Genomic DNA, 12,525 nt, shown 5'->3' with positions numbered 1-12,525 from the left:
GCTCGCATTGAGCGCACATATATAACCTTGGAGTTGTGCCATGAAGCTCCATATGCAACCTTTGAACTTAAATCCTGAAATATATCTGTCGGGATGGATACTGAGCCAGCAGCAGCCAATCTTAAGCCGCAGCTTCTGCTGCTGCGCCAATTCTGCGATATAGGCGAAGCCTTGTTTTAGAGCGAGAACTAAAAAAAGAAACGTGTTAAAGAGAAGGAGGAGACCAAGACACAGTATGGAGAGAAATGATTTTATTTATTTTTTATGAATTCCTTAAGCCCTAATTTGTTTTGCGAATTTTGCCTGCAGTGACACCTATAGGCAGGTTGCGAAGCGATATCCAGCGTCGATGCTCTCTTCGAGCTATGGCCGTACACATGCATGTTTCGATTGCGCAAGATCCAACTATCATTCAAAAAGTGCTAGTGCACAGAAGATTCTCAGGGAAGGTAAAAAACTTGTTCGACCAAATGGCATCGATTGCTTGACGCCATCAGTATTTTATGTCGCTGAAATAGTTGCCCAACATACGTCCTGATGTTAACGAAGGCTGTCGATTCACAATTTAATGCAGGATTCTGTCTTCATGCAAGCTCGTTTTTGAAATTTCTGAATTACTAATATTACACCTCCTCGAACCAATCTACAAACTTCGATTGAAAGGCGTGGAGCATAGTCACACTTCCTGCGTCACTTATTTTTGCTAGGATGTTCCTTAGCGGATAGAATTCACTAGAATCAACGCTTATACGCACTTTCAAAATGCAGCTTATAAAGCGCCACTTTTATTAAAGATTTGGTTCCGTTCTGACACCTGCATTGCGTCGAGTGGGTGAACGTAACAATTACTGCAGCATAGGTTCGCCGGAGCCAATGACGAATGGCGGAAAGGCAAAAAAAATCGTTCTGGTAAAACAGGTTTGCTGTACTACAAGCTCTTCTAAAAGAACTGAAACCATGAAATAAGCATAGTGAACTACTTGGAAAGCCGTACTGTTCTTCTGCTTGACAATTCCAAACACTCGCATGTCGTTAACAATTAAGTCACTGCTCTTTATTGCAGTCCTTGCAATGTTAGCCGTATGGTTACAGAAACCTAACAAGGAATAAAAAAACTGCGGAATCCAGGCAATGCCCAGTGCAATCAGTGGCGAATGTACGCAATCATCGAGCATGCGTGCACCGAGCTATCCCAAATCACGCATATCGACTACAAAAGCTGAGATCCCGAGTCCCTTTCTGTTTAGTACACTATCTTCTGTAAAGCAATTTTCTGTCATGCGAAGAAACATAACATACTTGACGATTCTTCTTTGATTTTAATGCAATGATTGGACAGGCACGATGATTCTTGTGCTTTTGATACTGCGCTCTACTGATGCGAGACTTCGAGCGGCACCATGCACTGAAGGCAGCATCGGGCAGTTCTGCATCGTATATGAGTATGTTAACTTTATTACATTTACGGAAGACTCGCCGTATGGGTGCAAGGTACACCAACTAAGCTTGCTAGTTTGTTCCTCAGTCACTCGGCGCGACCTACCCCGCATGGGATTGGCCATGAATCGTACGTTGACTTCATTAGGAACTAAATAGCTTTATCAAATGTATACCTTCCGAAATCAACAGACTTTCAGTAACTCATTTTTAATAGGAATAAACCAAAATCAAATTAAAAACAAAACATATAACAGTAAAGCATCGAAAATGAAACCGCTGAAAAACAAACGGAATTTAGGTACTCTTAACATTCAATTATTTTTATCTGCCGTAGAAAACTGCATACAGTGTCACGAACGCCCCAGTGGCTAAAACCTAGTATGTAGCACCAAATGAAAGAACCACCAGAAGTGACAAATTCAAGCTCATCTCTCGGGGCACTTCTTGCTCTTCGAATTTTAAACCTTCGTAATGTCAAAAACAAATGACCCAGGCATTTACTCTCATTAAAGAGAAGGCATAAAAGTGACTCAGCCAGACCATTCGGTGAAGGCAAAAGTTAAATGGGGGGATTCGGCATCCTAATCTTGTAACCGACACTGATGCCTTATTAGAGGAAAACCATCTATTATTCCAAGGGTATTTCATTTGCGGAAGATCACGCGAAAACAAATGAGATTTGCCGAAGTTATTGGACGGGGCCAGCTTTTCAAATCACGCCGCTGTGACAAACGCCGACGTCGATAATTTAGACGTTACAGGAGAATTGCGGGATGCTCCTGTAACGTCTGCGAGTCAATCCGCATATTTCCGCAAGATACTGCGAGTCAATCCGCATTTTTTTTAGGATTAGACCTTTGTGGTGAGCTACCCACACTAAACCAATAAGACTTATTATCTTGGAATCAGCGAATAGAATGTTTCTAAGCAATGATCTGAAAGGCATCGGTGTAGCCAGTTTGTAAGCCTCGTCCTCGTTTGTTCGCCCACGTGCTGATCTGCGATACGCGTATGCACTTTGCGAGTGATAAAACTGGAACCAGGGCATATTTATGTTAGACCCAGACGTCATGACATGCTAGAATATGACATAGCGAAAATACGCCAACGAATTTTCCACTGAAGCTCAAATGTAAAGAAGTTTGTCTCAATTATCATCGCTGTACTCGTGCTCAGTGTCCCGGACTATCTAGATGAAGTATCCCATTTGCAGGTTTCAAACAGACCAGCTTGTTCTCGTGAATCCTTCAGCTGAAAAAAAAGAAGACAAACAAAACTTTGCTTATCCACGTAATAAGGGCGATGCGCGAGAGATCTGCGCTTGATGCCTATCCATGCATACATCGGTCAAAATCTTTTATTCGTCCCGAACATCCAATCTTGTTCAAAGGCCTGTAAACTCCAATAAACTTATATAAACTCAAATATCAAACTGCAGCACAAAATGACCACCATGTGATCTTGCCAGTATGAGGTGAATAACAGGTGAGGACTTATAAAAAAATAGGCGAAGCTTGCACTAAGCCTTGCGCGGCTTAGTGCACGCGAAACTAGACGATTTTGAATTCTCATATGATTGCTTCTAGGTTGTTTCTAGGCCTTAGCTAGGTTATGCAGGTTGTTTCTAAGTTGCTTCAAGGTCGTTGCGATGCATTAGCTACGTGATGCTAAATGGTTTCTACGTTGATTCTCAGCGCAGACAAGTACGAGTTAAAGTGCAGACAGTGGCAGACACGACACGGATGTCCAAACTGCACGGACAGAACCTCGTGCAGACAGACGAGGTTCTGTACCTCGTGTAACTGCACGGACAGAACCACGGACAGCAACTGCAGTGACTGCAGAACCATGGACAGTAACTGTAACTGCACGGGCAGAACCACGGACAGACGGTTGCGGAGTGTGTGTGGCCCCGTAGCGAGGAAAGGCTTACGCCAAAGACGGCGTGCCCGTAGACCTGTGAGAGGTGCGAACGCTTGGTTGCCTAGCGTTCGCACCAAGCGTTCGCACCTCTCACAGATCTACGGGCACGCCGTCGTTGGCGTAAGCCTTTCATCGCTTCGGGGCCGCAGACACTCCGCAGCCGTCTGTTGGGCTAACTGTTGCCTTCTTCATTTTTAGTAGACCAGTGGTGACTAGCGGGATTTCTGAATTGGGTAAATTTCTGTGCACTCTAAGACAAAATCGAGTATTTGGTGAGTATTTCTGCCACACAACAATAATCGTCATCTGGCTTGCTCGCGTTTCCTTTCTTGAAAACCCAGCTCTCGTCACTTTCCTGTCAAGAATGCTATGTCACGCTGATAACGCGCGCGCCGTTCGTGACCGGGAAGTGCCGCGACCGCGGTGATAACGCGAGGAAAGTACGCGAGGTGGATGACGATTGTTGTTGTGTGGCAGAAACACTCCCAAAATACTCGATTTTGTCTTAGAGTGTGGCGCATACCTGTTCATGATGATGAAGTAGTGAGTAGTGAGATTTACACAATGTCTGTGGCACATACCCGCTCATGATGATGACAGTTTTTTGGTTCGCTGAACAAAGAACGATTTGCTTCGCAGCTTCGCTGTGAACAAACGCCCGCAATGGCCAACAAAGAGGTAAAAATGCGAACAAAAATATCATAGCGCGTCTGCGCTAATTCTTCAGTAACCATATACTTTTCTAGGTTACCCGAATGGTTTAGCTCGTATTCCCTCGTTCCTGTGTTTCGCGCCATCCGAGTTCATAACCGGGTTAACGATACGAACAAGGAAGGATAAAAGAGAGCGACAGCAAAGCGTGGGAGCTCGCGCCTGCGATAGCTTACGGCATGACCGAACGATTCACACTAACCGTGCATGAATGATGGGCGAGCGCGGTGCGCAGCTCGCGAAACGAAGAGCGCGGGTACAATTCTAGTACTTCCAGTTAGGTGAGATGCTTCCGAACTTTTGCACTCCTGCACGTGCAACATTCTGGCACTTTCACCCATTCATGCAATCTTTCCAAGACACAGTTGCCGGAACATTGCGCGTTGGTGCAGTTTGGACGCCACTGGTGTAAGTGCTTCGTCTGCCGCTGCTGCTATAGACGATTTTACGTAAGATATGTGGGCGCTGCCACGTTAGGCTGTTAAAACAGCGCCTGAAAAATATAGAGGTGTGGGTTAAGCAAATGTTTTCTTATTTTTTGTATATTCCCACGTGTGTTAGTATGGCCATGAATCGCCTAATGCACCAGCCCAACCGTTTTCACGTGTAGGCGTCTACCGCAGCACCGTTCGTTTAGTTAGATACAAAACGACAAGGTTAACAGCTCAGTATGGAGGCACCAAAATCCATCTGCAAAATAGTTTATACGAGCTGCTCTAGAAGAGGCGCAGCGCCGGCGACACTTGCATCCCGCTGTGTTTTAATTTCCAACATCGAAGAGTAGGAACAGCGGAATACTATTTTTTTTTGGCCACTACATAATAAATATTGAAAGTTCAGTGAATTGTATATCTCACCAATGATGCACAGGATTGTTTGGCACTGTAAGAAGGGAACAAAGTGAATAGATTACCACCAGTTTTGTAGAGAGTGCAATAATAGCGTGCAACGAGAAGCATGACTTACAATATTCATTTGTTTGACTTGAAACACGTAACTGTAAAAGTGTTTGGAAACCGTACAGGTAGTTTCACTGCAAAAGATTATGAACATCAGGTCTTTGCAGCTCTGCATTTTGCACCAGCACAGCAATATTCATAATATAATGCTCCCACCTCCCGTAGTTCTTTCATCGGCTAAGGCGTTGTGCTGCTGAGCATAAGTGCGGGTATTTAAATGCCCGCAAATGTGATCCCGTTTCGGTGAGAATAGAAAAAGGAAAGAAGGCCCGTTTACTTAGACTTTCGTGCTCGTTAAAGAAACCCAGGTTTTCAAAACTATTCAAAACTGTGGTAGACCTCGTAATCATGTTGTTTCGACACGTAACACTTTTAGAACTTCAGTTTTCTTGGAAAGCTCGCAAGGAAAATATTTCCTCATTGAAAGCCTGTTGTTCTTCGTGCACATATCGGCATGCTAAAATGTTTGTATTCGGTATATCTATACCAGACGGTCCATAAAGCGTGGACAAGATGGAGGAAGTGAGCCTGGACTCAGACCTAAAGCTGCCACGATCATTGATCATCCCGCTATAAAATAAGCATATCTCATCGTAACAATATTTTTCCGGACCCTGCTTCCGACTCGGTAATGTCACACTGGACATCATGCTTCTTACCAGCCATCAGTGCACAATGAGCAAGTATACAGTAATATTATATTGTTCAGGAGACTCTTTTTAAGTGCGGAACTCTTTAGGGACCCGGGCTGTCGTATGATGTCGTATACTGTCGCCGTCGCTTGGCGTAACGCAGGCAAAACCACGTATAACGTAGCCATCTATAGCATAGCCGTGTATAGCAACGGGTGGGAAAGGGAAGTGAGCGTGAGGGAGAGTGATATGAGGGTGAGGAGAAGGGAAATGAGGAAAGGAGAGGGTAAAGCATAGCACTGCCATGTTTTATTTAGGCAGGCAGGACTATGTATAGCACAGCCGTGATTAACAAGGGGGTGCGAAAGGGAAGTGAGGGTGAGGCGGAGTTATGCGAGGGTGAGGAGGACGGAAAGGAGGAAGGGAAAGGGTACAAACTAGCGTAGTCATGTATGGCAGTAGACAGGCAGAACCCTGTGTAGCATAGCCGTGTATAGCATGGGGTGGGAAAGGAAAGTGAGGGTGGGGAGGATGGAAAGGGGAAATGGAGGGGGTAAAGTATAGCGTGTATGGCGTCACGCAGGCAGAACCATTCACAGCATAGCCGCGTATAGCATAGCCATGTATAGCAAGAGGGCGGGAGAGGGAAGTGAAGGTCAGGAAGAAGGAAAGGAGGAAGGGAGTATGCTGCATCTTAGGCTGTCATCTCACTTTCAACAACCAGCGGAGAGCGGTCAAAGGATAAGAAAGGGAACAAGGACAAGCGCTGACTTCAAACTGAGGATTTATTGAAATACGCACATGTATCTACATATGTTTGCATCCTACATCACGTGAGCGCGCGCAAAGAGTCGCGTAGTAAGCATCAACAAGTTAAGCAGAAAAGTCTTATCGGACGTGACCAAATTTACGATAAACAAATGGACAGGAAAAAGCAATGAAAAGCATGTCAAATGTGTGTACCGTGGTTTACGTTGTCAAGAAAAGCACGACATATATTCCCGACATATTTGCTGATTTCTGTGGCGGATTCGTTGCGAAAAAGAATGAGATCTGACAACAGAGTTCGCGAAGTACAGCCAGTATCAAGGCAAAAGGTGGCAGTCATTCCTTACGTACACCGTGTGTCGCAGAGACTCAAGACTCAAGAAGATCGGCCTACGTTCGGGTTTTTCTGCTGTTTTTTTCGCGCCACACAAACTGCACCAGTTATGTGCTAGGGCAAGCACTGTGATGCAGACACCGCGCATGTGTAAGGGGGAACATAAAAACAGCTTGGTTGAATGTGCTGACAAAGTCGTGTACAGTGGGAAGTGAAGGCTGCGCTCTGAAATGTGTTGGTCAGACGGGGGCAATGCCTAAACGTCAGGTTAAAAAAGCACAATTTGAAGGTACAGAAAAGAAGTGACGATTTCCTTGCCCAGCGCTGTGCTCAGTGCGACTTTACTCCCGTGTTCGACCAAACTGCGGTCCTGGCAAAGCATGCGAATGATCAGACAAGAGGGATCATTGAGGCCTCAAATATTGCCAAGGCTAACTGTGTCAGCAAGCCCTCGGTCACCTTGACTCCGAAAGAACCAGCTTTTCTTGACAACATAATCCACGGCACATATATTTGACATGCTTTTCGTTGCTTTTTCCTGTGCATTTGTTTATCGTGTACATGGTCACGTCCGATAAGATTTTTCTGCTTAACTTGCTGACACTTATTTCTGCTTAACTTGTTGACGCTTGTTACTTCTGGCGCACTCACGTGATGTAGGATGCCGACATATTTAGATGTGCGTTTTGCAATAAATGCTCAGTTGGAAGTCAGCGCTTGTCTTTGTTCCCTTTCTTTTTCTTTGTGCGCTCTGCACTGGTTGTTGAAGATGGATTACCAACTAGCCCAATCTCAAACCTTGTGTCATCTCATGTCACCTCTTGGCGTCACGCAGGCAAAAGCATGTATAACATAGCTAATTATAGCAAGGGGGTGGGAAAGCTAAACGAGAGTGATGAGGAAGGAAAGGAAGAGGACAGCATAACCATGTATGGCATAGCCATGGTATGGTATCAGTAAGGGTGCGGGAAAGGGAAGTGAAAGGATCGATAATTGGGCTAGTTGGTACATATTCATTCAGTGAAATGGGAACGCGGAAACAGACAAAGGACGACGTGTTCTTCGTCGTCCTTTGTCGCTCCCAGTTCAGTGATTGAAAGGGAAGTGAGGAGGGGAGAAGGTAGTATAGCCGTGTATAGATACGATAGCAATAGGACGGAAAAGTGAAATGAGCGTGAGGAGGAGAGAAAGAAGGAGCGGAGAGGGCACCACTGCATAACAAATGAAGGCTTTCTTTCCCGCCATGGAGGTCTAGCAGGCTGCACGGTTGGAACGCCAGGGCGCGCTTGCCCGTGAACGCGAGCATCACTGAAGGAACGGAGATCCTTCAGCGACGCTCACAGGCTGCGTTCGTCCTGTCGTGTCTCGTCCCAAGCGCAGTAAAGTTCAAGCCTTCAACACACGCTCCTTGAGTTCGTCGCTGAAGGACAGGCGAATCACTGCACCGCACTTCCTACAGCTTTCCCATTGAGTGCAACTGCATAGTTTTTTTATTTCACGTGTAATACGTTTTTAAAGAGAATGGAGTAAGCTTAGTTTAGTACGGTTGTTATCTCTGCCACTGTTGCACTCCTTTCAGGGCCAGTTTTACTACAAGGGGTGTTCAAATGAAAAGGTACGAAACGTCGTAATATGACCGTTAACATAGATGCCTATGCCGCTGTGGGAGAACGTAGCGAGACATCTAGGGATGGGATTGGAGTCTGCGCAATGGATCAAAGCTTGCGGGGGCGCCCGCATGCGCAGTAGAGAGCAGAGGCTCTAATATAGAGCGTCATCCAATTGACGCGGCAGGGCGTGTGAATACAGGATGGCGTTCACATTGCCAAATTCGACAATTGAGGATTCGAAATAGTAGACGTGTGTGTGTGTCTCCCTTCTCGTCCGTCGTCTTCTTTGCTCCTACTATTTCGAACCATGCAATACCAACACGCCCAGCAGCTCACTCTCACATAATTGAGGAGTAGCGGGGCATTATCCGATTTCTGACAGCGGAAGATGTTAAACCGGCCACCATTCATCACCTGCAATTTCCATGTGTTTGGTCTGCTGGAGAAACAGCTGAAAGGAAAGCGCTTCAACGCGGACGACGAACTCAACGACACTGTTAAGGACTGAGGGCCAAACAACGAAACGTTCCTTTCCTTCGACCGCGTCCTCACCTTAAGTGAAGCCTCCTTACAGCCAAGTACCGACGGAGGAAGCAAGCGTACTCTGAAAGCTCCCTTCACCCGTCCTCGCGGGAGGAATGGTTGCCGCGCTCCTGCGTTCGAGATTATCGAGTATAAGCTTTGCTCACAAGCGTTTATTCTGTAAAAAAAGTTGGGTCACCACATCAGTTCCAAACTGAAGTGTTAATATAGAGACGCATGTACGCTTTCTTCCAACTGCGATTACTAAGTGTGAAAAGCCACCGTAGTCGAGCGCAAAACGTGGTGCGTTCTAGCAACACTGAAACGCCCACCTCTTTAAACGCTGTAACGCTGTCAGTCTAAACGCGCTTCACCGTGCACGCACGCTCGCGTCTCCCCGCAGAGGTGGGGTGGGAGGGTTGCCTCGGAAACAAGCATCACCTGGGCTAGCTCATCACGTGGGCTAGCTGTGAGGTGAAGCGCTCGTTCAGGGCCAGGAGCGGACCTAAGGGCGCACGAAGGTAGCCCCAAAACAACTTAAAGCTGAGGAAGCGCCAAGGAAGCCTTCATCGAGAGCTCCTCAGTGAGGAAGCTTTCAGAGTGACATAAGGCGGCCTCACCAAAATGAAGGCCTCCTTACTGAGGAAAGGAACGTTTCGTTGTTTGGCCCTGAGTCTCGTCACGGCCACAGGAATTCTGGGAAAAAGAAATCCTTAGGCTGGTTCATCAATGGGATCGTTGTGATCAGCCCGTATTTTTAAATTCTCGTTCGGCGCGTTCGGGTCATCGGTGATACACGTTCTATAGGCGCGGTAACGAAATAGATAAATAACAGGCAGTTTTCTCAGTCGCAGTCACAACTGAATGAAAAAATGCCGAACTAGAAGCTAAGGAAATTAAGCAGATGACACAAGTACCGATAATACATTGATTCATTCAAACAACAAAATATGGTATTAACAAGACTATGCCTACATACCTGCTAAGTACATCTATTCATAGGCGTGCACAAGGTTCCCCTTCAGGGGGGGGGGCGAAGGTTCGTCGCAGCACCCCCCCTCCCAATGATAATGTATGGCGCTGACATTGCGCCCCCCTCCCTATTATGTCAATGTGTGGGGCTGACTTTGCGTCCCCCCCCTCTTAGGTGAATAGGGGGCGGCCACCCCCCTACCCCCCTGCCCCCTCGTGCGCACGGCTATGCATCGATTCACTACGGCAGACCCTTCGCGTAAACAGCGACTTACTTCTCTTGACTGCTTGATCAAGAAGCCCATACGGGTACCGAAGCGGCTCGGCATGTTTTCGAACTTTACTTTGTCAGTGACCGCAACTTGTTTATGACCATGTCACCGAATCATTCCAACTCTCGCCCATCTGGTGACTTTCAATAGGAGTGCAATTTAAGGTTTATCTACAGTAAATGGTTATCGTACCCGAAGGCGCGAAGAAATATCGCGAGGATGGCAGTGCGCGTAAGCTCACCCTGCCACCACGGCGAAGATGCCAGGAAAGCTGCTTGATTTACCGCACGAAGCGATCTCAGTGAAATGCTTCTCCAGGAGTATCTAGAAGAAGACGAAAAGAAAACATTGGATGTGTCTTAATAAGAATACTGGTCCCATCTTCAAGAACAAATGAGTGCATATACCAGTAAGCACTAAAGACAGATATGTGGAGGCACTTAATTGATATATTCGCGGTCGTTTTGACTGGATGTGTGCTAGATGATGACGTCTAACCATTTCTGACGACGAAGCGATGAGGGCGTGAAGATAAAACGAAGAAGTTGTGGGCTTACGCTTGTTTAGTTGTGTCTTCCTCGTGTACTGGCAGCATAAAGTGGACTGATAAAAATGAGTAGTGATCTGCCGAATGCTTTCAAGAAAAGTAGAGCATCGATCATTAGTATCAATTCAGGGAGTTTCAACAAATGTGTCCAAAATTCAGGAAAATGCGATATGTGCTCACTGCCTTCACAGTTTTTTTTGTGTCTCTAGCGACAGGTATCTTCACGTGGTTAGAGACATCATATGGAACAGTAGTTAAAACAGTTAAATGAATGACCTTTTTAATAAATGGAGCTAGGCGGTTATGTTGAATTGAAGTTCTTAATGCGAATAACCCATCGCAGCTTTGCGATACAGAAAAACCGGTCTCCAGTAATTATTGCGGCGTAATAAAATTGAACCAAATTCAACGGCCAAACCGAAGCTCCGATGAGCGCCACAAGCAGACGACCAGAATGAAGTCCCTGTTCAATACAACCCTTACAGAGGTACAGTTCTTCCGCGTTCGTTAACATACCCACACAACGTAGTCGTTTGATGGTTGATATAACGACGCTCACTCATTCTGGAGGTCTCAGAAGAATACGGCAGTTGCGCTCTACCACGTCTGAATATGGGTGAAGTTCATTGCTTGGCAATTATTGCGATAGCGATTATATGGACACTGTGAACACGTTTTCGCCATCGCCGTTGCCGTCGCCGTCATGTCCTGTATAAAGTCCAAACTGATAACATCACCCCGCGCATCTTATGGTCTACCGCGGGTAAAGGCGCGCTAGCGGTTGCGACGAACGCGGCCGAAGGAGAGATCAAACGAGGCGGCCCATCTCCGTCGCTTGGAAGGCGCATGCGATAAAATCGCCCCGCTCGGGAGGCCTGCCGTCGTAGCAGAGAGGAAACACGCCGCCCGTCTTGAACGAGCATGGAAAGACGCGAGGGAGGGTGCGGGGAGGTGTCGCTCGAGCAGCAACTTTTAACTTTGATTCTAAGGGCGCGGTCGTGATCGCCGGCGCACGCGCTATCTCGACAGCCATCAGTGCGCGGCTCGTATACCTCTCTACGTGCCGCGCTCTCGACGCGGAGATTGTACGGAAAAAGCATCTCTCCCTGATGCGGCCGTATTCTCTTACAACAGCGTTTTCTTGAGTTGGGCGAGATCGGATCCAAAAGAGTTAGCTGCCAGCCTAACTTCGTATAACATTACAATTTGTTGCTATCGCATTCAAAGCTTCACCCTTGGGGTAAAACAGACTGTTTTTATTACTAGAGGCCACTTTTCCGAAATCTCAAAGCTGCAACGGGTTCTTCCCGTGAAGGACTTCAATTCTCCCATTTGTCATGACCACCTAAATCCACTAATTAAAAAGTTAATTAGTATACATTTCTTAAAACTGTCCCTAATGATGTCTTGCGCCATCTTGAAATGCTTGCGGCTACAGAAGAAGTAACTGTGAAGGCATTGAAGAAATACCGCATTTAGCTGATACCTGAGAATTCTGGACACATTCCTTGAAACACCCGCAAGCCCAGAAATTTTGGACTTCACCCCTTAAGCATTTTCCGGAGTTTCACTGCAGTATGCCACCTTAAATGAATGGGTGACGTTAAAAAAAAAGTATATCTCAATACATTGGCCCCATTTAAATAAGTTTCAAGTAACATCGATTAGAGAGGGCTGTCTTTGAATAACATGCGCACAAAATAAACTTGTTCGTTACAGAGTTACTGAGTTATGCCCCGCCATGGCGGTCTAGTGGTTATGGCGCTCGGCTGCTGACCCGAAGGTCGCGGGATCGAATCCCGGCCGCGGCGGCTGCATTTTCGATGGAGGCGAAA

General features: G+C 46.4%; 1 protein-coding gene across 2 annotated transcripts in view; it reads right to left on the bottom strand.

Annotated features, from left to right (window-relative positions):
- Nucleotides 1-244: 244 nt before the first annotated feature.
- Nucleotides 245-12,525, bottom strand: part of LOC119402404 (uncharacterized) — a 347,414-nt gene continuing 335,133 nt past the window's right edge. The window contains exons 16-19 of one of the 2 annotated variants that reach the window (XM_037669544.1): nt 10,385-10,467; nt 5,041-5,107; nt 4,932-4,956; nt 245-2,691 (exon numbers count right to left, since the gene is read on the bottom strand). In XM_037669544.1, coding sequence (XP_037525472.1) covers nt 2,657-2,691; nt 4,932-4,956; nt 5,041-5,107; nt 10,385-10,467 — 210 coding nt within the window. In that variant the 3' untranslated portion in view covers nt 245-2,656. Of the gene's footprint in view, nt 2,692-4,669; nt 4,765-4,931; nt 4,957-5,040; nt 5,108-10,384; nt 10,468-12,525 lie in introns of those variants that run through there. The other variant, XM_037669543.2, reaches the window with a different exon arrangement.

Source organism: Rhipicephalus sanguineus, chromosome 8 (genome assembly GCF_013339695.2).
Source record: "Rhipicephalus sanguineus isolate Rsan-2018 chromosome 8, BIME_Rsan_1.4, whole genome shotgun sequence".
In the NCBI taxonomy this organism is placed as follows: domain Eukaryota; kingdom Metazoa; phylum Arthropoda; class Arachnida; order Ixodida; family Ixodidae; genus Rhipicephalus; species Rhipicephalus sanguineus.
The sequence above is the reverse complement of the archived record's forward strand: the minus strand, read 5'-3'. Positions and strand labels throughout refer to the sequence as shown.